Here is a 26,047-nt window from a genome sequence, read left to right on the forward strand (position 1 = left end):
ACCTTCCTTGCGGTGGAGGAAGTGTACGGGGGGATTAAATCCAACGTAAACTAACCTAATGGAATGGTGGGGGAGAACGATGAAACCCAACGTAAACTAACATAATGCAATAGGAGGACGAAACCTTATGTAAACAAACCTAATGCGTGGGGGAAGGAGAGGATGAAACCCAACGTTTTCTAAGAATTTTATCATCGGCTACCAGACGCTTAGGTAAGCATATTTCCAACATCGAATGTACAAATAATTTCTAAGAATTTTGCCATCGACTACCCGACGCTTTGGTAAGCATATTCTGACAGCAAAGGTATATTTATAGTATAACGCTCATAAGCGTATGTAATTTTATGGAAAAAATTTCGATGCTGGCTTTGTATTATTAAATGTAGAGCTATAATTTCTCAGAATTTTACCATCGACTACCAGACGCTTAGGTAAGCATATTTTTTAATATTGAAGATGTCGTCATATAGTAATGATCATTATCGTATGAATTTTATGGGAACAATGGTAGCGTTTGTCGTTATGGCATTATAATTCCTAAGAATTTTACCATCGACTACCAGACGCTTAGGTAAGCATATTTCCGACATCAAAGGTATCATAATATTATATGACTTATAATCGTCTGTAATTTTGTATGAGAACAATTGCGACGCTGTCTGTGTAATATTAAAAGTATAGCTATAATGTCTAAGAATTTTATCATCGACTAACAGACGCTTAGGTAAGCATATGTCTGACATTAAAGGTATAATTATAGTATAATGCTCATACGCGTCTGTAAATTTATGGGAAATAATTGTGACGCTGTCTGTGTATCATTATATTATATCGCTTATAAGCGTCTGTAATTTTATGGGAAAAATTTTATATTTAATAAACTAACAATTTTTTCTAAGAATTTTATCTTCAGCTACCAGACGCTTAGGTAAGCGTATTTCAAACATCAAAGGTACCATCGTACAGTAACTATCACTCTCATATGCATTTATTTTTTACATAGTATTTAATCTATCTGCTTTTGATTTATGTAATAAATAAATGAAATATAATAAGGATAAGGTACTAAAATAAAAAACACATTTTCTTTAATAATCAAATATATATTTAAGTAATCATTAGTGTTTTAAAAATAAAATCTTTTACATTATTTTTTTAAAAAAAAAGAACAAATTATAATATTTTATGAACTTCATTAGTCATAGGATTATATTCAAACATTTTGTCGTGTACAATTAAGCAATATACTGTAGTGTTGGTCGGAAAATTTTCATGAGATTCAAATTCTAATCTAATATCTACTGGCGCATTTTTTAATTTTTCCTTTTGCCTCGAACAGTCAATGACAATGAGTGGTGCAGTTGTCTTGAATTCTGTTTTTGTGAGCATAGGACACGCCATCTCCTTTTCATAGAACGCCTCTTGGAATTGAGTGTACATGTGATATGGTACAGCATACTGTAATATTCTCCTTTGGAATATTGATAAAATCAATACCTCTTGTATTTCTAAGACCTCAGAAAAGAATATGCTAACACGATTAAACTTATAGTATTGACTTTTGGCAACTACGAAGTAGCCATGAGTCATTGTCTGTCTCAGCGTCTTCTAGGCACCACAAAAAGCATAAAATAAAGGAAGGTGATAAAAAGTAACTGTCTTGTTTTGATTGTAAAGCATGACTCAATCAGACGTTTCATCCCTATTTATGTTTTTCGTGGTATGTTATATAAGGGCTGGAGACTGCTTTAGGCAGTCAGTCAATCTTTCATTTTTCTAGTTCACTTCTCTCATTACAATGTAAAATTAATCAATTCAAAATATAATTCTAAACATACTTGTGTGTATTCTTTTCTGTTGTTTCTTTTTAAATTTAACCTTTTAACACTAAGCTTAAAATATACATTTGTGAAAATAATTAACAATTTTCATAATAATAAATACGCTTCTGCTAACCAAGTTCAATTTTCATTTATTGACACACTTACTATAGTTTTAAATATACCTTTTAACAACCATAAATCTACACTCAAGATTCATTCATCATCAGAGAATATCAGGTAAGAGTAGTTTTAATACACTAACTACATTTATTAAGTAATAACTATTAGAATTTAGTATTCCCCTCAACACATAGTATACACTCTACACTTCTCTTCATTGCACTCTCTTCATACACATGCAACAGTTTCCCAATATAAATATATATATCTTTATAGCACTTCTTTTGGTTATTANTCAAAATAATTTTACAACTTGATAAATTTTCATTTGTCGAGTAAATACAGTTTAAATCTGTACCACTCCGTTGCAATATTAAGTCTTGACGACAATTAACGATGACTTTTTTATGATCCTCGGCAAATCCTAATAATAACCTTAGAGGTATGTATACTTCGATTTTCATACTCGTATTTGCAGTTACAACACTCCAGCCAGCATTTTCAAACCGTGTATGATCATTCGGTGAAAAAGTGACGTATCCTTTTATTGTAGACATTATCCCAGGCATACGCGATCTATCTATTTCTATTGAGTTCAATAAATATCTTATTTCAGTGAAGCAGTGAGCTAGCCAATTGTTAACCAATTGTACATCTGAGCCGGCAGGAACTCCCGAGAGTTCTCCATCTATCAAGAGATAGGAATCACATGAAAGAGTGTAAACATCTTGCTGTTGAATACATATTCGTATCTCATCATTATTTGATAGTGCGCTAACCGAAAACGGTTGATAGGAAAAATAATCCAATTTCACTATGCGGTCTTCATTGTACGGTGTTTCCATTATTTCTAAAATATCGTCCATTGTTAATTGTATATCCCAAAGCAGAAAGAATGTCAAGGTTTTCACGTCGTATCTCTTCAAATAATCGTTGTTTAATGATTGGTTTTTTAATATTACTCTTGGTTTTATTGAATCGAAGAGCCATCGCGTATATGTAAACGTATGGTAACAGGCTCACCTCTAAAGTTAATCGCTTTATCGTCTTGATCTGTTATTTTCACAGTAATAGAGTATAATTGATTGGATATTAATGGATAGTATNGTGATTTGTTATTTTCACTGTTATAGAGTATAGTTGATTGGATATTAATGGATAGTATTTTTAGGATTTTTAGGATTTTCAACAATACGGTAACCAGCTGACACTCCTGGATTAAACTCGTGAACCGTATGACTAGGAATTCCGTTGTCAAATGCACCATAAGCAGCGTTACAATTAATTTTTATACTTATTAAATTATTTATGTTAGCAACTTGATCCGATATATGTATTTTATTTGCGTCGAGTATTTTTCGATGAAAGCCTAAAATACCACCTATACTATTTTCAACGCTAAAATCTATCTGTCGGCTACACTTTAATTCTGATTTTAAACTGTTTTTATTAGCCTTCAACATGAATGAGATTTTATACGACTGAAGACGTTCTTCTAGATATTTACTAATGTCTTCAAGTTCATAAGTGCCTTCAGGCACTTTAATTTCTATGTTATTTTCAAGAAGCTCGTTATTTGTATTTATCAAAGTGAATGTATTGTTTGACTTGTCAATATTAGGTATTGAATTACATCCGTAAAATCCCAACAACGCAACCTCTGGTGCTCCAGTGAATTCTATCGGTGGAAAAAAACTTGATGTGACTTCCGACGTTGTGTCATGCAGCGTAAGGGTCAGCGATTTGAGCATTGTGATTTTAAAAATTTTAAACACAGCTGACCACAAACGTTTGTGTTATATTTTTGTTTCTGATTATAATTGTATTTCACGCGCAATCCGGTGAAATATTTTTCAAGTTCCAGCGGAGGAGTTAAATTTCCAAAAGAGTCGAAATACACCACGTCCTTGCTTTTCTTAAAATACGCTACCCAATGCGTTCCTTTCCCACGGTCAATGTCCAAATTAACAACTGCACTCTCGTATATTTTGGGCTTGACAGGCAACTTATCTCTCGAAAAGACACCGCGGAAATGACTGATTCCGAATGACTCAGCATATTTTATAATATCTAAATCGCTGAGTGCACGTCGCTTGGGTAGTGTCAATGCTAGTTTTTTTGATGTTTCAAATAGAATCCACCACCCTTCTTTTTCCCAGTATATGGATGCAAGTATAATGCATTACCGATTTTCACTGGTTTATTCGAATTTACGTTTTTTCTAACTTCGTGTGCAGCTCTTACAATACTCGATACTCCACCAGCCAACGACCCTAAAGCTGAAAGTCCAGCAAAAATAGGAATGAGTGGCAGCACACCACCAAATTTAGGTACTTTGATAGTGCGAGGTATTTTAAATTTTTGTTTCTGCTTTAGAGCAACACGAGCTGCTGCTAATGCTAAGTTTACCGCACTGTTAATATCTTTTGAATTACGCATAGCTTTACGTCCAACTCGTAGTACACCACCAAAGCCCATTCCAATCTTTCTTTTAGCTTTCATGGTATTTGTAACAGCATACGCAACAGCCTTTTCTCCAAATGAACTATCGTTCGCTTTTACGCGGTCCCAAGCACGTTTTTCCAACTCGTAATCAGCCAAATGCCGTTCTGATAAATCATTTGTTCTTGCGTACGCNTCTGATAAATCATTTGATCTTGCGTACGCAATATCATGTTCACGACACGCTGCATCGAGTTTATTTATTCCAGGATCACCACGTGCTAGTCTTTTATTAAGTTTTGTGCCTGGTCCGCAATACNTCTTTTATTAAGTTTTGTGACTGGTCCGCAATACCGATACCCTGGAACATGCATTTCAATGGGCAATCGATTAATTATTGAATTAACAATACCGCGTCCTACACTTCGCTTCGTCGCACGTCTTGTTCGCACCATTTTCAATTTATAACTGTAAAGGTTTTTTGAATTTGTCATCATTTATACTCATTCGTTTGACGAGTAATAACGTGCGCTAATAATGTTTTTTGAGAAACAGAAACATACTCTATCAGTCGATAATGTCGTGGATCTTACAGACCCCATCGAGTCTAAACATGGACCACTGTTACCCAACACAATAAGATGCATAATATGTGGACCATCAAATTGTGGTAAAACAAATGTTATGTTTAAATTATTAACTGAGGAAAATGGTTTGCGATTCGAGCACCTATACGTTTACACGAAAACCCCGGATCAGCATAAATATAAATTATTAGGTGAGATTATGGATAATGTGGTAAAATTATCCATGTTCACCAGCCGTGAAGACGTGCCTCCACCCGAAAAATTAGAAGCAAACTCTGTATTTGTATTCGATGATATGATTTGTGAAAAACAAATTCATATGACATCTTATTTTTGCCGAGGGCGACACAATGGTGTTGATAGTTTTTACCTAACACAGACGTATTCTAAAATTCCAAAACAACTGATAAGAGATAACACTAATATGATTATACTGTACAAACAAAATGAAACAAATCTCAAACAAGTTTATGAAGATCATTGTTCCAGTGATATGAGTTTTAATGAATTCAAAGCAATGTGTTCACAATGTTGGAATAAAGGACGATATAGTTTCATTACTATAGTGAAAGATGATGACCTCAACAATGGCCGATATCGATGTGGGCTTGATATATTCATAAAAATGACGCGAGTATAAAAAGACGACTCATACTGCTATATGTTTAGTTTATATCAAGATGTCGGATAAAGTGTTGAAAGAAATCATACGCTCTAAACAAAACATAAAAAATAAAATACAGTTAATTCATAGAAATGTTGAGAAATCGGAAAATTTTGTACGTACACATATGTCACCGCTGGTGACACCTCTTCAAGAAATAGCTAATCAAAATCGTGTTGAAATGGAAGAAAAGCAAAAGCATAGAAAGTCTATGTTTCGTCATTTAGGAAAAGCCCGTCCTATAGTAAAAACTGATCCAATTACATCAGAAGAAAATGATATGATACAGAGCTCTAGTGAACCCTCTACATATCAAGAAGAGGAAATAAAGATGGAAAGTTCAATAAAAAATGAACCTTCTATATCTCAGGAAGAAATAAAGACGGCAAATATCGATAAGCCTAAACGCTCGTTTTCTAGTGAAATGCAGCGAGAAGATTTTTCAAAGTGGTTGTTAGAAATGGACCCGGTTTACGGTTTAAAATATGTGAAAGANTTTACGGATTAAAATATGTGAAAGAAATTGATTTTATCATGGGTAATACTACGGTTAAAATAACCGATGATTTTTCAACTATTAAAGTTGGGACATTAGCACCACGACCACTAAGTTATGGGCTTTATCAATTATTATTTAAAAGTAAACCTGCAGTTGGTTCATTCAATAAAATGGATTTATCGGATTATAAAATTTTACTACTTTACACTAATGCCCATTTAGGTCGAGATGGAAAATTGAAATGTAATGTAGGTTATAATTATAAATTCATCATTAGTAACTTGTTTCCTCCGAAAACAGGTAGTGGTGTGTTAACCTACAAAATTTTAAACAAATGACCTAAAGAATACGTATATTGGAACGATCCTAATGAACTCATAGTTCGATTAGAACTTTTACACGCTGCAAGAAGTGCTGGAAATACAGGTGTGGGAAACGAAATACTGTCAATAGAAGAAGAGTTACGAGAACTAGGTGTAATATCATGAGTAAAGTAGCAGAGAAAGTAGCAAATGAATTACATAGACCGGCTAGAAAAATATTTCCTAGAAGAAGAGTTGTATCGTATGGCAAAGATGACTTGTGGCAAGCAGATTTAGTAGATATGAAAAAATACTCTACAAAAAATAAAAATTTTACCTTTATTTTAACGATAATCGATGTTTATACAAAATATGCGTGGGCTGTGCCTTTAAAAAATAAATCTAGTACAGAAGTCAAGTCGGCTTTTGAAAAAGTCTTGTTCAATAGATCTCCAAAAAACTTGCAAACAGACCGAGGTTTAGAATTTTTCAACAAACATTTTCGGATGCTCATGAAGAACAAAAATATAAATCATTATTCAACCTACTCTACAATGAAAGCGGCTGTTGTGGAACGATTTAATAGAACACTTAAAGAAAAAATGTGGAAAAAATTTACTACCAATAGATCGTATAGTTGGATAAACATTATAGCAGATTTAATAACAAATTACAATAATACAAAACATAGCGCCATAGGAACAACTCCTAGTATAGCATCACGTAATCCTGGAAATGTCAGTTTTAAACGGCTACCTATTTTAAAATATAATAAAACGTTTAATATTGGAGATAAAGTTCGTCTGAGTAAACATAAAGCAGTATTTTCAAAAGGATATACACAAAATTGGACATCGGAAGTCTTTACAATCGCAAAAATTCGTTATACAAAACCTGTCGTGTACGAACTGACAGATGAAAACAACAGACCTATAAATGGTTGTTTCTATGAGCACGAATTTAGCAAGACTCAGTTTCCAGAAGTTTATTTAGTGGAAAAGATCNTCATTTAGCAGTTTCCAGAAGTTTATTTAGTGGAAAAGATCATTAAGAAGAATAAAGACAAATGTTTTGTCAAATTTGTTGGTTTGGATAATTCACATAATAAATGGATAGATTCAATCGATATTATATAAAATGCCTATAATTTTTTTTTTTTTTTGATATTTACTATAATAAAATATTTTTTCATTATTGTAATAAAACAATTAGTTAAATAAATAGACAATTACAAATACAACACTAGGTTTTTTTTATTTAATAATTAAAAATGTAAGAATATTTACAATTTTTTTTTTTTTTATATTATTTACATTTTACATTTTAAAACTATATACGATTACATGTGTATTACTAACATTTATTTACAATTATTTAACAAAAAAAATCTTAAAACTATTTATACTAGTACACATATTTTTACAAATTATTTAACAATATTTTTTTCCAACGAGAATCACTTAAATACTACTATATTTGTATTAACCTCCNTCATATTTTTTACAAATTATGTTTTCAATATTTAATTTTAACAATATTTTTTTTTTCTCAACAAGAATCACTTAAATACTACTATATTTGTATTAACCTTCTTGTGGTGGTGGTGGTATAGCATAATGCCCGTGAGCCAACGTGTCGATTCTGTTTTCGAGCGTATAGCGCTTATCATCGAAACGGTTAAGCGCCAACTTGGTTGTACGTAAAGTGCGTACTTCGTGCTCGAACGAACGGATTGACACGTTCTGTCAGTACGGAGTGTATGGCAGCGATAATGTCGGTGGAGTCTCACCATCGCGTACAGCTCCGATGACCACACGGGCATTCTCTCCAGCCAATGCTCGTTTTGACACATCGTCGCCATCGCCATCGTCTTCGAACAAACATCGTTTGTAATCGTCCAAAGACAGATGGTTCCGGACGACGTGCCCGCGGATCCCCTTAGACTTGATTAGTTCGCTGCCTTCCATGTCATATGCGTAGCACTTTGATCGAAGTGCAGCGATCTCAAAGAGGGTAAGGCCACCGGTTTCGTCTGAAAACAGGCCGGGCATCTTCTTTCTATCGGTCGAGTAGCAAGGGTGATCCTTGGGCAGGCTAGATGCGTCCACGTGCACCAGTAAATCGGAGCTATCAGCTAAATCCTGGTAGAAGTCGCCGACTCTGAGCAGGTATATGAAGGAGTCTGAGAAAAATGAAAAATATATAAATATTATAAAAAACATTTCTACTAAATAATTTCTAAATTCTAAAATATTTCTATTTTGTACGGTTGTACTCACCAGTATCCATGTAAACCAATTCGATTGCGTTGCCATAATGTGGTTTCAATACGTCGTAGAAGTACTTGTACATTAGCGTCTTGCTAATGTCAAGCACTGCTAAACCGACGTATATTGGTTTGATAAACTTGACAATCTTTGTGTCCATTATGACAGCGCACAACCTTTCACCGTATTTGATACAGTCGTTGAAGGTTGGTTGATTTACGAGCTTGCTTAGACGTTTGGAACTGGAGATTAGCTCAATGCGGGTACGCTTCCGCATGTTCTCCATGGTTTTCCCTATAAAATGTAAAAAATTATCGAATAACCCACTTTAGCATTGAGCATGCACTTACCAANTCTCACAACTGCTTTAGCATTGAGCATGCACTTACCAAAGACGGCATTATTCATTAGTTTGAAAAATGCTATTTCAAAAGCATTTGCCGCCTGTTTCCGCATTTCAGTGTTCAACTCAATGTATGGTTTCAACCAAGCACTTTGTTGAAACTCTAAAACGCGGTGCACCTGCAGTACAAATATTTATATTAGTATCATCGCTTATAGTTTATAGGTTAATTATACATACTTTATCGACTTGCAGTCCGTGTGCGATTGCCTGTTTTAAGTTGACATAGTGTACGACGTACCGTTGTTTGGGTTTCAAAGTGGCCATGAGTTTGGTCTCTTTGGAACCCGGTGGTACAATCGTATTACGATCGTAATACGATTGGAGGTCAGCCAGAGGGTCTGCTTCTTTATACCACCGGAAGCCACCGTACGGCATGGGCTGACTCATAGCCCACCCGTAAAGGTTATTGCCTGTATACATTAAACGTTTTTAAACCACCGCTCAATTATTGCACGTTTATATATATACGTATAGACTACTTACAGTCTTGATACACGATCCATGAGTCTGGTTTTGACGGATCGTAATCTGGTGTCTTAGGATTGTTGGCCTTTGCATAGTGCTTGACAGCCTGCACTAACCCACCACGAATGCCCTGTTCCACCATCAGTAGCATGTCGTAGTCGTTCAAGAGCTCCAGCTTCACTCCGGTGTACTTCAACATACAATCGAAGCTAAAACCAGGCGCGGTGTAGTAGTGCGCCGGGTCCAAATTGTATGTTGAAATACAGATGTCGCGGAAGTTCTCAAACACATCAGCTAACAACAACACGTCGATCTTAAGGTATAGGTCGCTGTACTCACCGAGGGTTGAGCAGCCGAAACGGTTCCACACCTCCGTGGCATGTCTATAGTCATCATCATCGATATTCGACTCACTTAACTGACTATAGAAAGCGTNTAGACTCACTCAACTGACTATAGAAAGCGTTTTGTGGCGGTAGTTCCGTTTCGTCCAATTTAATCCAACTATCAGTGTACTCGTAGGGGTATACGCCCTTACGCGTCACCAACGGCATGTCTTCCGGGCGGAACACCTTGGCCGTCTCCCGGAATTTAACAAAGTCGGGCGTCATTAGNAAATTTAACGAAGTCGGGCGTCATTAGGTTACCGGCCAAAGTGGACAGGGAGGAGGCCATGAACCGGAAGGTGTCGACAAACCGTATGGAGAAGTTATTGGTTACATGTTTTGTGACCGNAAAGTAATTGGTCACGTATTTCGTGACTGAAATATACTTCTCCTCGGAATTCGGTATGACCGAAATCCTTTGGTCGTCGTACCCCAATTCAGTGACGATGAAATGCGCGTCGTAACCTGAAAGATTGTGCAAGAAGCACGGCACAAANCTATTAGATTGTGCAAGAAGCATGGCACAAAGTTGACCGTCTTTACTTTCAGGTTACATGCATTGCACAACGTCTGTCTGAATCGGCCCGATAAATGACAGTGATCTGCGACTTTAGGGTTGGAATCCTTGAATGCTGTACGGCACAAATCGCATACCACTTTCTCCCCGTGCCTGCGCACATCATCGACAGACATTCGGATAGGAACGTTGGTTTTGCGCAACAATTTAGAAATGTTGCGCATCACCTCAGTTACAGCCATCACGAATGCCTTAGCGACCTCTTCGCGATCCTCGGAGCCACGGTATATCACCGGTAATTGTGGTATACCATAGCGTTCAAGGAGCTCGGAGGGCACATCGTCCGATGTTTTCACCATGAATCCGTAGCTCATAGGATGGTGGGTGTGCACAGTCCTGGTGTATGCACCCATATGTTCGTCTGTTTTCTCCAGTAAGGCCTCAAAATCGGCGTAGATGACGAACGGTAACCGTTGCGTCTTTACCCACGCGTCAAATTCAACCTTACTGCCCTCTGCCGGCATAACAGGTAAAATAGGTTTATTTTTGCCGCATATCAACTTGTGTTGCTCCAACGCTTGATTACCCCGAAGAATATGCTTTTTAGGCTGATCATCAAAGCAGGTGAAGCAACGTTTGCAAGTGTATATGCGGCCTTGGTGTCTGGTTTTTTGTTTACGAACAAGCTTAGAAAAATCTGAAATGTACGCGTAATGTGATTNAATCTGAAATGTATGCGTAATGTGATTTTTCAGAGTCGCCAATATACAACAGGTCAAAATGATTCTGTTGTTCTTGGTCAGTGACTCTTAGCGGATAAACCAACCACTTCATCTTAACGTCGTCTCGTTCCAAGCCGTACACGTTGACAGACACGATAGGGTTTCGTTGCTCAAATATTTTAATTTGGGACACAGGTGTGGGGAACGTCAACCCCGTGAAATCATACCTGTGTTCCTCGTTAAAATATTTTTCATTAACGCGATATTTATTACTCCCGCTAACATGTCTCGCCAAAATGGACCACTTGAAACAAGACTGATCGATATTCTGTGGATTGATGATTGCTTTTCTATTATTAATTTCGGACGGAATCAGAAAATATGATGAGCCGGCGAGGGGCGTATACTTGTATACGCTGAGCATAATGCCGTCGATATGCGATAAAGTAAAGCCGCTACCCCTCCCAGAGTACACGTCTTCCTCGGCGAGCATAACCTCAAAATCTTCATCGACCGCACACCCGATATCTGTATCGGATAGCAATGCCCTAGCCCGTGTTTTAAAGGCACGGTCCTCGGGCGGTGCTTCCGATCATGGTATATGGTATGAGGTCTCCAATTTGAGATTATACTTGATCGGTCGGTTACCTACAATTTCAGCGAGTCTGACCACCAGCTCGGGTTTAACGGCGCGCAGAAAATCTCGATAGCTCGCGAAATTCTCCACGTTCTTCCGATAAAACCAAACGGCCCCCCGCTCCAATGCGGAATCGATCTCGGTGAAATCATGGGTATCCGTCAATTGCATACGTAACCTTTTCGACCTAACCGCGCTGTTGTTGGCCCTACTACGCTTAGCCGCCTGACGTGATGAAACAGATGTCGCAGAAGTAGCTTTAATCAAAAATGAAATAAAGTATTTTTTTTTATACATTAAAGTATAGTAAAGAAATTTTTTTTTTTTTTTATATATAATAAAATAAAATTGAAAATTAGAATAAAGTTGATAATAAAATTAGGTATTGGATTTATTTTATTATTTTTAATAAATTTATGAATTTAAAAATTAAAAATATTTTAAAAATAAATTTATTAAAATAAAATAAGTTTATAATTGGAAAATTTTACATACCTTGTGTAGAAGACGATTGATCTTGCTGGTTCATAGTTTTATTAATACGTGTAAATTATTAAATAATAAATTTCTGGTTTTCAAAATGACAACTGCACGTCAATGTTAATTAAAAACAAATGTGACAGGACAAGAAGTGTTTCACCGGTTATATAGTAAAGAATAAAATACTACGTAGGCGTGAAACACATCCAGTGGTGTCATTTTTATCATAAAATGCATACGAAAGTCATCGTTACTGTCTGGTAGCCGATACTAAAATTCTAAGAAAATTATAGCTATACATTTAATAATACACAGACAGCGCCGCAATTGTTCTCATATCAAATTACAGACGATTATGAGCCATATAATATAATGATACCTTTGATGTTGGAAATATGCTTACCTAAGCGTCTGGTAGCTGATGATAAAATTCTGAGAAATTATAGCTATACATTTAATAATACACAGACAGCGCCACAATTATTTCCCATAAAATTACAGACGCTTATGAGCGATATAATATTATGATACCTTTGATGTCGGAAATATGCTTACCTAAGCGTCTGATAGTCGATGGTAAAATTCTTAGGAATTATAATGCCATAACGACAAACGCTACCATTGTTCTCATAAAATTCATACGATAATGATCATTACTATATGACGACATCTTCAATATTAAAAAATATGCTTACCTAAGCGTCTGGTAGTCGATGGTAAAATTCTGAGAAATTATAGCTCTACATTTAATAATACAAAGCCAGCATCGAAATTTTTTCCATAAAATTACATACGCTTATGAGCGTTATACTATAAATATACCTTTGCTGTCAGAATATGCTTACCTAAGCGTCGGGTAGTCGATGGCAAAATTCTTAGAAATTATTTGTACATTTGATGTTGGAAATATGCTTACCTAAGCGTCTGGTAGCCGATGATAAAATTCTTAGAAAACGTTGGGTTTCATCCTCTCCCTCCCTCCGCATTAGGTTTGTTTACATAAGGTTTCGTCCTCCTATTGCATTATGTTAGTTTACGTTGGGTTTCATCGTTCTCCCCCACCATTCCATTAGGTTAGTTTACGTTGGATTTAATCCCCCCGTACACTTCCTCCACCGCAAGGAAGGTGAGTGGGTGTGGCGGGGGGGGGGTTCCAGCTCTCTCTAAATTACCCTACTTGTATATATTTATATTGTATTCATCTATGCACACATATATAAATAAAATTTTCTAAGCTAAAAAGCGGTTTAAGTTATTTTTTAGTGGATTTTCGTGATCATATAAAAAAAATCCGGTAATTTATAAATTTTACTCTTAATAATACATATTGCTAGCTTCCACGGAAAGTATTAATTTTACTATGATGTGTTTATTTATTTATTTTTTTTATGTTGGTCACTACTTTTTCTTAGCTCTCACTGGACTGATTTATCTCAACGATACGTCAAAAAATCACAAATCGTATCTAGTTGAAGAAATAACCGTCAAACTTACGATTTTTTAAATCCGTAAATTTCTACATTTTTTTCTAAAAATTGCCATAACGTTTTGAAAAATGTTGTGTTCAAATTTTATTTTTTTTTTTGTTTATTTTTAAATACCATTCAAGGGTTTGCCATAGTAATGATTCCACTAATAAATATAAAATTTACATGAATCTACCTTACATTAAATATAAATTTATACTTATTTAGATTATTTTGCCTCTTCAAAGTTAAGAAAATTTTTTTGTGTTTTTGAAAACTTGAAAATTTGTATAAATAGTAGAACTTTTTCAACTTAACTTTTGAAAATCTATGTCTTTTAAATATATGTGAAAATAAAGCTTATTTCATGTACTAGAAGTTCAAAAAAAAAGAATTTGTACCGACGACCTAATTTCTATGTGCAAATGGCAGTCGGTATAACAAAAATAGGAGATAATATTACCTTAACATTAAAATGAATTTGATATTTGATTATAGTTGCTGGTAAGATTTTTAGTTCTGCTCTTAAATTATCCAGATCAAGATTATAGTGAGCAGCTAAAGGTTTTAATTGTTCATAACATAAAAACTGTTCATGTTGAGGGTGTAAGTAAGATATTGATGCCAACAAACCATAATTATCTGTAAATCGTCTTTCTAGTTCTTTAATTATATAATCCAACGCTGGTATGTATACATGTTGTCTTAAACCATTTTTTGATGTAATCAGATTAGTTTCTAAAGAACTGAGCTCAGTAAATATGAACTGTTTAAATTTGTCGGGGATTTTTTTTATTCTTTTTTTTGTACTGTGTTCATTTTGTGTGGATATGTCGTTCTCTTTACAAATATTAGTAGCTTCAACGTACATTTTATTAAAATTGGAACTGTTTTTCTCGGCTTCATCAGTTCTCATGATTTTAAAAGTAGTTATAATTGATGATATAAGTATTAAAGATTGAGCCATTTCAGCTTTTACATTTTGCAAGTAATCACTAACTGTTTTTAGAATTTGAAGAATATCACAAAACATTATTAAATTAAATACAAATTCAAAATCTATTAAATGTAGTAAGCCCTTTGCTTCAGCAGCACGGTCGCCTTTCTCAAACATCAATTTATTTAATAAAACTAGCAGAGGAGTAAGAGCCTTTTTTAGTGCTAAGCAAGCAAAGACTTGAGCTGTCCACCTTGTCAAACATATCTTTTTAAGTTCAACAACTGGTCTGTACTTCATAGTGGTTTGAATTTCGATGAATTTTGCGTGTGTAGCAGAACCAGATACAAAGACGTATAAGTTTTCTACAATATCAAAAAACATTTTCACAGATGGAATATTTTTGCATACGTCAGAAATTACAAGATTGAGCCTATGATTGTAACAGTGTACATATATAGCGTTGGGTACTTCTTGGCGAAATAATGCTTGAACCCCATTATTCTTTCCAGACATGACACTGGCTCCATCATAGGTTTGAGCAACGCATTTTAATATATCTACGTTACTGGTAGAAAGTATTTCTTTAATATATTGAAAGAGAGAACTAGCGGTTAATGATTGAGCTGCTTTAAACCCCATGAAACGTTCATACACTATACCATCTAAGTAATATCTTAATATAACTGATAACTGTTCCACTTTAGTAATATCTTGTGTTTCATCAACAATTATAGAAAAATACTGACACTTTTCTAATTCATCAATAATTTGGTTATGGATCATTTTATTGAAAATTGAAAGCATTTCATTCTGGATTTGAGGGCTTGTATATTTAGCATTATTAGGTAATGCATTTTTTTTAATTTTAAATTCATCACTTAAATCACCAATTAGATTTAAAAGTTCGATAAAGTTACCACGGTTAGCACTACTTTTTTCTTCATTGTCACCTCTCTGTGATATGCCTTGTAATGCAGTGTATAACAAAGTTCTTCCAATCATCTTTATATAAATTTGATTTTCTAAAACTAACTTCTTATGACCTTCATTTATCAATGACACCACAGACAAATTACCTGACTTTTTCTTATCTAAGTAGGACATCCACATTATGTTTGAAATCTTGTGTTCTTCACTTTTGTTGTGTTTTCTTAAACCAGAATTTTTATTTAACGCATTTTTCCAATTTTTAAAACCCATACTTATAAAAATTGGCTTATCTGTGCTTTTAGAAAAAAAACGACACGGAAAACAAAAAGCAGAATCATCTACAACACTGTATTCAAGCCAATTATAATTATTAAACCATTTTGATGAGAAATGTCTCATTCTTTTATTAAATTTTGTTTTAGGGTACCATACTAATTTTGGCTGTTTTGGTCCATCATCTAGGGCTTGAGAGAGATCTTTTGGTCCAGGAACTACTTTAACTATTTTGACTGATGGGCTGTTTGTAGGAACTAATGTAAAATCATTTACTTCATTAATTTCATCTACAGATTCACTATCATTATTAGTATCGCTACTTGTGTTGATATAATCCAAATTTAAATTAATATCACTGTTGTCATCATTATCATCATCATTGGAGTCATTTTCCTATTTGATAAATAAATAATAATACAAAAGATATACAGGGTGATCAAAATCTGGTAAGACATTCATATTCTCAGAAAATATTGAGAATTTTTAAATTTTATTATAGAGAAAAAATATCAAGTTCAAAAAACTCTACAATAATATGTAGTCAAAACATTATTTTTTTCGTCCCTTCAAGGATAAAAACCCTTATTTATAATTTTCTTAAATGGGAACCCTTATTTTTAACTTAATAATATGATAGAAAAAAAAATTACAAACAATTTTATTCTTATAATTTTTTTTATCCGATAAACCGTTCGTCTGTTACAGCTTGTTAAAGTTAAGTGATTTTAGGCCAAATTTCTATTGTCGTTTTACTGTATTTAATACAGAAGTCATTATTTTTATTTGCTGTTGCATAAACCAAATTTTATTGATCAAGTTATGACAGGTAAATTAGCTATAAAAATTTACTACGCACTAAATGAGTGATAACAATAATAGTTTCAAACCGGATTTTCGGTGTATTATTAATAGCGAAGTCTATGGTTTTGTAAGACTAAAGGATCTAACAAAAATACCGGTTGCACTGCCACCGATATTATAAAATGTAATAAATGACAATATTTTTTCTGGAAGTCAAAATCTTTAAACAATTATAAAACGTAAACGGTTGTTCGGATAAAAGAAATTATAAGAACAAAATTGTTTGTAAATTTTTTTTTCTATCATATTATCAAATCAAAAATAGTGATTCCCATTTAAAAAAATTATAAATAAACATTTTTATCCTTGAAGGGATAAAAAAAAAATGTATTTAACTTAATATTATTGTAGAGTTTTATAAACTTAATAATTTTTATTTTTACAAAAATTTTAATTTTTCAATAGTTTCTGAGAAAATAAGAGTCTTACTAGATTTCAATCACTCTGTATAGAAGGTAAAAGAAGTTAAATTACATTAGTAGTATTTACATTATTATTTTATGGACTTACTATGTTTAAATCCAATTCGTTTGTAACTTTCTGTTTTTTTGAAACGTTAAAAATTGAAAACAATTCCTGCCTTTTTTCAGTCATATTTTTAAAAGCATGAAAATAACAAATTTACACAAAGAAATAAATTACTTATTATTAGTACTAAATTATAAAACAAGAAACAGATGAAAGATAACATTTATCAAAGAAATTTCCAAAGAGTATTACTCTATCAAATTTTGTAATTAACTAGATTTTAATCAGTGCACATACTTGGTAGTTTGTTATCATTTGTTGGACCAGAGTTAAAAAAAATTTACCTACAACCACGTTCGGAGTAACTGCTATTCCATTTATTATTACGTCTAGAATGTAATATTCTTTTTCAAATAACATTTTCTATGAATATAAAAATGAAAATACAGCCATAATAATAACTGTATTACTCAATAGTAATCAAAAATTAATAATAATTTCAATGTATATAAGGCCTAGCACGTTTTTGATAATTTGTAAAAATAATTGAATTTTAAATTTGGGGGGGCCAGCCCTGGGCCACATTAATTCTAAGGGGGGCCAGGCCCACCCAGNTTGGGGGGGGCCAGCCCTGGGCCACATTAATTCTAAGGGGGGCCAGGCCTACCCATAGCTACGTGCCTGTATACATACATATACAGGGTGATTTTTTTATCATAACCCACTCAATTACTTACAGAATAATAATAATTTAAACATTTTTTTTTATTATTATCTTTAGTTACACATTATTCTTGAATTATTAACTATGTAATACTTTTTAAGTTCATCCCTTATGCCTGGTAAGGGTGTCAACTATGTTTTTTTAAATGGTAACCCATATTTTTAATTTAATAAAATGTTTGAGTTTTTAATTCAATAGTAAATGGCATTTGAATTTTTAATGAAATTTAATTTGTTCATTAGATATAAACATTTAAAGTTTCAAATTTTTGAGTTAATATATAGGTATAATACACAAGGGATTACAAATACAGGTGGCTAATTGGTTTTTTATGAAATTGCTATCACAGTCACGGATTTTTTATTAACAATTATGATTATCAATAGATATACTTTTTGTATTGAAATGACTGCGACTCCGACCGTGGTCAACGAAGTCGCCGACCAAGTCAGAGTACTCCGTGGTGTCATCAACAAACGGAGAGGTATGGGAGTCCATAGAGAGGTCCAGGAAGCGACGAAGAAACTCGAAGCGGTACTGGAGGGAGAGAGGAGAAGGAAGCCGTCGTCAAGAGTTAGGGTCCATCAGGCCCCACCCTATGAAAGAGCCATACTGGGTCGGGTTGAGAAGGTACCCACCAAGGAAGCGGGAACACAAACGGAGCACCCCGAGGCTGCAATGAGCGTCGGCGAACTGAGCACCGGAGTCGCTGCGTCGAATACCCTTGGGGAGAGCGCACCGGACGGCGACCTGCCACCCACCACCAATGTGGTCAAACGGGTACGGAAACGCCGGCGTAAGAAGGCTAATGGCAGGAACGATGGTGAAGCGGGTGTCGCCCCACAATCGCAGACTGCGGTTGCGGCGGGCGTCCCAGGCCTGCCGTCCCAGAACGTGGTAGCGCCTGCGGTGCCACCGCAAGATACCTGGTCGGACGTGGTCCGCCATAAGGCTCCTAACTGGTCGGCGAAACCTCATCCAAACCCCGAACCTCCCGTCTCAGTGCGGAGACCCGTCATAAAGGCGAAGGCCCCGCGGACCGAGGCCGTTGTTATCGGTCCTCTTAAAGAGGACCAAAAATATTCGGTCGTGGTCAAGAGGGTGATGGAAGGTGTCGATCTTCAGGCGCTGGGCGTTGTGGTTTCCGGTACCCGCAGGACCAAGACGGGAGCGGAGCTCCTGGAGGTTCGGGGTACCGGTACCCAGGCCGACCTGCTGGCCGCCAAGGTCAGCGAGGCGTTGAATGGCATGGACGTCCGCGTACATCGCCCAGTGATGTCCGCGGCGTTCATGCTGTTAGACGTGGAAGAGGACGTCCTAGGGGCGTTGACCACTATCCTCTCGAAAGAGGGGGTTGGTGTGTCGGTCGGTGCGGTGTCAGTCCGACTTCACGGTAGTGGTAAGGGCCGCTACGCGTGGTGCGAGGTCCCCATCAGGGCCTCGCAACCGCTGGTCGGACTGACACGGCTCCGGGTGGGATGGGGCACGTGCCGGATCCGGGTCCCACAGGATAAGGGACCGCGCTGCTACAGGTGCCTCGAAAGGGGCCACGTGCAAACGGCCTGTAGTGGCGTCGACCGGACCGGCACGTGCTTCACGTGAAGGGCAGCGGGCCACAGGGCGAGGGATTACCCCAAGAAGGTGGGAGGACCGGAGAGGCCTACTTAGGGTATCTCCCGTCTTCCTCACCGTTTGTGTATGTTTTTCTATGTGTTTGTGAATTTTTTTATGCCCACCCATAGCTAAGTCCTACCCCCACCTCCACGTGGTGCGACCTGGGCAACGAATCCCACTCTGGGAGTGTTGTGACTCAGCTCTTGATTAATTTCGGGCTGAGTCACAACACGGCGGTGTGAGTTTTAATGCGACGTTTGGCGCCCTGAAGCAATACCTCAAGGTAGTTCCAGGGCGTCCAATATTATGTCGACCGTGAAAAAAAAAAAAATGATGGCGTCGACGTTTGGCCGAGGAGGATTCCGCGAGAGCGTGGACTAGGTCCCTCATCGGACCCAGCCGGCTCGACAGGTGGATTGGCCGGACTCACGGGTAAATGACGTACCGTCTGACCCAGGTGATGTCGGGTCACGGCTGCTTTAACGAATACCTTCACGGTATTCACAAGGCAGCTTCGCCGACGTACGATTACTGTTGAGTTTGCGGGATGCGAAAGCTATTGGGTGCCTTTTACTATCAGGGCCTTCTTGTTCTAATATCCCCGAGAGTCCCTCTAAAGATGCGTCTGTTGTTAAAAACACAAGATAATCATCGTTAAAATGAGCTAGTACTGGTGTTGTAATTATAGCTTGTTCTAAAATATCAAAAGCGTCCTGGTGATTATCCTCCCAAACAAATTTTTTATCTTTTTTTGTTAAGTCCTTTAATGGACTGGCAATTTTTGCGAAGTGTTTATTATTGTTGTTTTAATGAATTTCTTGTAATAGCTCGTTAAACCGACAAAAGCTCTGACATCTTTTGTTTTATATGGTACCGGAAATTTTTTTATTGCTTCAATATTTTTCTTTAATAGCGTAATACCTCTTTCAGAAATTTTATGTCCTAATAACTCTATTTCTGAACTAAAAAATGAACATTTATTTGTTTTAAGTTTAAAGTTTGCCTCGTCAATCTTAACAAACACTTGTTCTAATCTTGACAAATCTTCTTCAAAATCCTCACCAAAACAATATGTATTATTTAAGTAGACAATTATTGTTCTTTAAAGGTAATCACTAAAAACATTATTTATTATTCTTTGAAAAATTGGGCCTGAATTTTTAAAAACCTTGGGGAATTCTTTTGAATTGATAAAGTCCTAAATTTGTAATAAAACCAGTTTTGTAATTGTTTTCTTCTTTTATAAGACACTGAAAATAACTTCGTGTTAAGTCAAAGTTAGAAAAATATTTAGCTCCCTCAAGACTCCTAAAAAGTATCTTGTGACGTCGGAATTGGGTATTTATCACTAATAGCTTGTTCATTTAAATATACATTTCCTATAGTCTACTAGAAATCTATACTCTCCCGTATTTCTTTTTGGTGTTAAAAATACTGCCGCCGCGTAATTACTTCTGCTCGGCTCAATAATATCAGATTTTATCATTTCGTCAATTAGAGTTTTTAATTTTTCTCGTTAAGAAGGAGACACACGATATGGCGATTGAAAAATTGGTTTGTCTGATTTTAACCTTATTTCGCACGGTTCAACATTAGCACAGCCTATTTTTAGTGGATATGATGTAAATAAATGTTTAAAACGCGTAATTAATTTTTTTTGCTTGTTCGCGCTGAAAACAATTTAAATGGTTAGATATTTTAATAATTGTAGCCTAATCGTTTCTTACGTCGTTGTCTAAACCGATATCGTTTGTATTTAAAATGTTATAATTTTTAAATGCTGACGTAGCTTTTGAATGCCCTACAATTATATATGCATTAATGAAATATGAATAATTATTTATTTTTAGTTCTAAGTCTATTCTTCCTAACTGTTCTAACTCCGTATTATCTTCTTCTTCTTATGTGCCTTCACAACTCTGCAAGAGTTTTGGCTGCCACTGTCACCGACCTCCAATAATCCCTATCCTGGATCCTTTTCTCCCAATCAGTTGCTTCCAGTCTTTCTAGATCCTGGCGCATTCCATCCATCCATCGTTTCTTTGGTCTACCTCTGGGTCTTCTACCTGTTGGTTTGTATTCAATTGACGCCCTTACTTCATTTGTTTCCTCTCTTCTCATCGCGTGTCCAAGCCACTGAATTCTCTGATCCTTCACATAGCTTGTTATATAAGGCACTTTGATAATTTCCCTTATTTCTGCGTTTTTTCTTCTGCGCCATCTATCTGTTGAGGTGTCAAACACTAGTCCACAAATTACTCTTAATAGTCTATTCTCAAAGGTTCTGAGTTTTTGTTCAATTTGTACTGTCATCGGCCATACTTCACATCCATAAGTTAACGTCGGCCTCACAATACTCATGTATAGACGTACTTTTGTTCCTCTAGAGAATAGTTTTGACTTGAAATATTTTATTAGTGCAAAGAAAGCCCTTTCCGCTTTGAGCAAGCGACTGGTTATTTCAGCACTCCAATCATTGTTACCAGTAATTGTTACTCATAGATATTTGAAGCTTTGGGCTTTCTCAAAAACGTAGTTATCTGCTGCAAGGACCTCCCCACCTCTAGCAGCTAACGTTTCCATGACTTTGGTTTTCTCCTCATTTATTTCTAGTCCAATCTTTTTTGCTTCATGAATGAGTGTACTCGTGTTTTGCAAAATCATTTCCTTGTTTTCTCCCACCAGGTTCAGATCATCTGCAAAACCAAGCACATCTAGCGTGGTTTTGCCAATATTTATTTCAACTTTATTATTTTGTACACTGCGTATCACTTTGTCTAGTGCTATATTGAACAGTAATAGTGAGGGTGCATCCCCTTGTTTCAGCCCTGTCATTACTTCAAACTCTTCCGACACCGTACAATCCACTCTCACTTGGTATCTAGTCCCGTTCATACACATTCTTGTTAGTGATATGAGTTTTTAGGGAATCCGAACTTATACATTATATTGTATAAACTATCTCGATGGATACTATCGTAGGCTTTTTTGAAATCCACAAACACTTGCCATATGTTTTGTCTGTACTCGTACTTCTTTTCCAAAAGCTGTTCAATAGTTACGAGCTGGTCTATTGTGGACTTGCCTCTCCGAAATCCACACTGATAGCTTCCTATACACTATTGTGTAAATTATACACACACGCATACATTTTTTTTTCTCTCTTGGGAGATTTTTAAATAACTAAATAAAATTATTATATATAAATATATTTTACACTAACCTTGGGTCTTCCGGTTAAATGTTTCAAGTAATCCTTGTATTGTAATGATCGTCGGATCAACTTATTGACGCGAAATTACACGCACACACAAATCTCGATGCCACGAAAAAAACGTCGAGGGGTTGTGTCGGTACGAACCTCGAGTTGGGCGCCAATTTTTATGTCGTACGTCGGTAGTGCCCCAACGTAGACACAAAAGTTTTACACAAATTAATTAATGTTTTTATATTTGTATATTGACGACGAGTTCGTCGTTCAAGCTCTTCTCGAGTCCTCCCGTTGGATAAACTGATCAGCCCCAATCTCTCAAATTAGTGAACTACTAAAGGGGTAGAGTTTAGACCCGTCAGCACAGTCTAGCTTAAAAGTAGCAGACTGAAGGGTGGCTCCTTGTCAGCCACCAGCACAACTACCTTTTTACTATACCCACTAAAGGACGGTTAAGCCCAAACACTAGCCAGCTCGTACACTAATTATTAAGATTGACTAAAGGACCAGCAGTCCAACCTAGACTCTAGCCGCACACACACACACAATTCTAAGAGCACGGTGAATATAAAATATTTGCGCTAAGCCCAGATTTTTAAATAGCTATTTTATTTAAGAAACGTATTAAACACAAAGTCAAATATAATGTTGAATATAATAATTTAACACAAAAATTAATTAAATCTTACAAAAATATAAAGTTACTCTTACACCAACGACCTAATCCGTAACTCGACGTTTCTTCGGCAAAACGTCCAGTCTCATCTCGCCCCGTCTTGTCCCCCTATACTTTTCATGTTTCTCTTTTATATTCTTTTTCCCGCCATTATTAATTTGCTTACCCTACATTTCCCTTTTATATGGAATTATTATGTTGCTTAAGAGTTCAAAAATTGCTTACTACTATTGTAAAGCTTCTATTATACTAAAATCGACGTAATTCAATACTACCTAAGATATTTACTACAGACTTTATCGTCTTTTAGTCATTCTTGTAATAAATTGTGACTTGATGGTTTGATAAAAGTTTATTCAAGATTTTGAACATGAAGACAGCAATGAAGACATTGCTGTTATGATAAATTACGAAAATTACCACGACTTGAAAAACTACAACTAACATTCACTTTATTTTGTGTATTTAACAACAAAATAATTTATATATTGACTTTTTATACATAAATAATAAGTAAATCAAAAGATTGTTCAGATTATAATTTGTGTAAAATATTATTTTAAACAATTTTAGTTCTTACAATTTTGTTGTGAATCCATTATTTCACGCGCTAAACTAAAAAAACAATGAAAAATGTACGGTTATTCAAAATTTTTGAGTTTTCAAACTTTAGGCCTTTTGTGGCACGGGTTAATCTTTTCTGATTTACCTGAAACATTGTGTACCTCATTTTTATAAGTATTGAAACTAATTGAGAATGTATAATTTTTAAATATTACTACATTAATTTTAAGAACCACCCTAATATATATATATATAAACAAATTTTTATTTTTTATTATTAGATATAAACATTTAAAGATTCAATTTTTTTTGAGTTAATATACATGTATAATAAAAAGGGATTACAAATACAGGTAGCTAACTGTATTTTTATGACGATATTCGCAGGTATACAGATATCATGAACCTATAATTGTTTTGTAAATTTTAATTTTAAGGAATTTATATGTAACATTATAATCACAAGAAAGTAAGAATATACTGCCAAATACCTTAATTGTAGAAATTATTATGGTATTAATATTTAATGTTTATTTAATGAATAGTGTAAATGTAAAAGAGGACTTGACCATCTTCTCGGTGGTCAGTGTTCAATCAGTTATTGACAATACTTATCGAACTTAGACTTAGATCACGCAGTTCATCACATAGCCTTTATTATCAATGGTAGTTAGACACATTGCTGTGAGTTTATAAATACTCTAATTGACAATACAGAAATTATATCTAATGATAGTCATAATNTCTAATTGACAATACAGAAATTATATCTAATGATAGTCATAATTGACAATAAACACTCCGTGTCTGTGGTAGCGATGTCATAAAAAACTAAAAAGTGATAAATAAATATAGTTTAAAAGCGTGTTTTTTTAGTTTTTATAAACTATATTTTTTAGAAAATATATTTTCAAGTATATATAGTTACTAGGCTCCGCCTAGCTGGGGCTTCGCCTCAGACCCGGGACCCTACGAGCCTTACGCGACTTCGGCCTCTTCGGTCCGTCATCATTAGTAGGCCACTGATTTCGGTAGGAGTACCCAGCTACGCCGGGCACGATAAGTGTTTAACAGAAAAAACACTACATCAGAATCAGTGTAACAAAAATATATTAAAAATTTTATTATTAAAATCAGGAAAATTCAAAAATAAAATATAGTAAAATGTGTAGGATGTAGACTAGGGTGGAACGAAATATTGAAAATGTTGATAATTGAATTCTAATAGAAAAAAAAAGTTGCAGTTTAGTCTCCTGATTATGGGAGATAAAAAAAAAAAAAAATTTTTTTATATCTTCAGGTGCCGCAAGAGGGTTGAAAATTTGACTGTGAGGGTAATTTTTCCGTTTTTGTCACTTATCTTTTAATCTATTCTATTCACAGGAAAAATTATAGAATTAAATTTATAGAACTAAATGTTTACCATAAAAAATGTCATTAGCAAAAAAGCCGTATGTATAATACTTAGTCATTAAAATTAAAAAACAACACATTTTTATCTTTACCGTTGAAATCGTTTTTATTAGTTTATTTAAATATTGCAGACGAAATATTCAACATACAATAAAAATGTTCGTATAAAAATTGTTTAGAATTTAATTGTTTATAATTTTTGTTGTGTGTATCATATTTTTTACCAAACGTAGTTGTTATAATCGAGTAATAGGGTGGATTGAATAATTAAATTTTGATTTTTAACTTTCTAATAGTTGGGGAAATATGTATTTTAGTTCCTATATATCACTTATAAAATTTCACTAGTCTAGTTTAAAATTAAGAAGTGCCGTAAGGCATTTGAAATATAGTAATATTGTTTTCTTATGATTACTGGGTTTTTCTATTTAAGCCCTATCTTATCTTAATAAGTTTATGATACGATAATATTTCATTGTCACTTCAATAAATGAACTTGCTTTTGCATTTAATATCACTGTGCATTCGTACGGAGTCGTGTTTAGTTAATTTTATGCGCAACGTGTGTTAAATATTTGTTGAAA

General features: G+C 35.0%; 3 protein-coding genes across 3 annotated transcripts; all 3 read right to left on the reverse strand.

The window, feature by feature from the left end:
• Window positions 1-4,055: 4,055 nt before the first annotated feature.
• Window positions 4,056-4,870, reverse strand: LOC126898077 (uncharacterized). The gene is made up of 2 exons (XM_050672024.1): window positions 4,743-4,870; window positions 4,056-4,707 (listed from the first exon to the last, which is right to left on the reverse strand). Exons 1-2 carry the CDS (start codon window positions 4,841-4,843, stop codon window positions 4,056-4,058), a joined length of 753 nt encoding a protein of 250 aa, XP_050527981.1. The 5' UTR covers window positions 4,844-4,870.
• A 3,135-nt stretch (window positions 4,871-8,005) lies between these two features.
• On the reverse strand, window positions 8,006-9,397 carry LOC126897797 (uncharacterized). Its single transcript, XM_050671670.1, has 4 exons — window positions 9,291-9,397; window positions 9,097-9,229; window positions 8,720-9,001; window positions 8,006-8,622 (listed from the first exon to the last, which is right to left on the reverse strand). The coding sequence occupies exons 1-4, from the start codon at window positions 9,375-9,377 to the stop codon at window positions 8,186-8,188; spliced, it is 939 nt and encodes a 312-aa protein (XP_050527627.1). The 5' UTR covers window positions 9,378-9,397; the 3' UTR covers window positions 8,006-8,185.
• A 12,113-nt stretch (window positions 9,398-21,510) lies between these two features.
• Window positions 21,511-21,960, reverse strand: LOC126898078 (uncharacterized). Its single transcript, XM_050672025.1, has one exon. The coding sequence runs from the start codon at window positions 21,958-21,960 to the stop codon at window positions 21,511-21,513; it is 450 nt and encodes a 149-aa protein (XP_050527982.1).
• Window positions 21,961-26,047: the final 4,087 nt, after the last annotated feature.

The sequence above is a fragment of the Daktulosphaira vitifoliae genome, unplaced genomic scaffold (assembly GCF_025091365.1).
Source record: "Daktulosphaira vitifoliae isolate Bord-2020 unplaced genomic scaffold, ASM2509136v1 Scaffold_2, whole genome shotgun sequence".
Classification (NCBI taxonomy): domain Eukaryota; kingdom Metazoa; phylum Arthropoda; class Insecta; order Hemiptera; family Phylloxeridae; genus Daktulosphaira; species Daktulosphaira vitifoliae.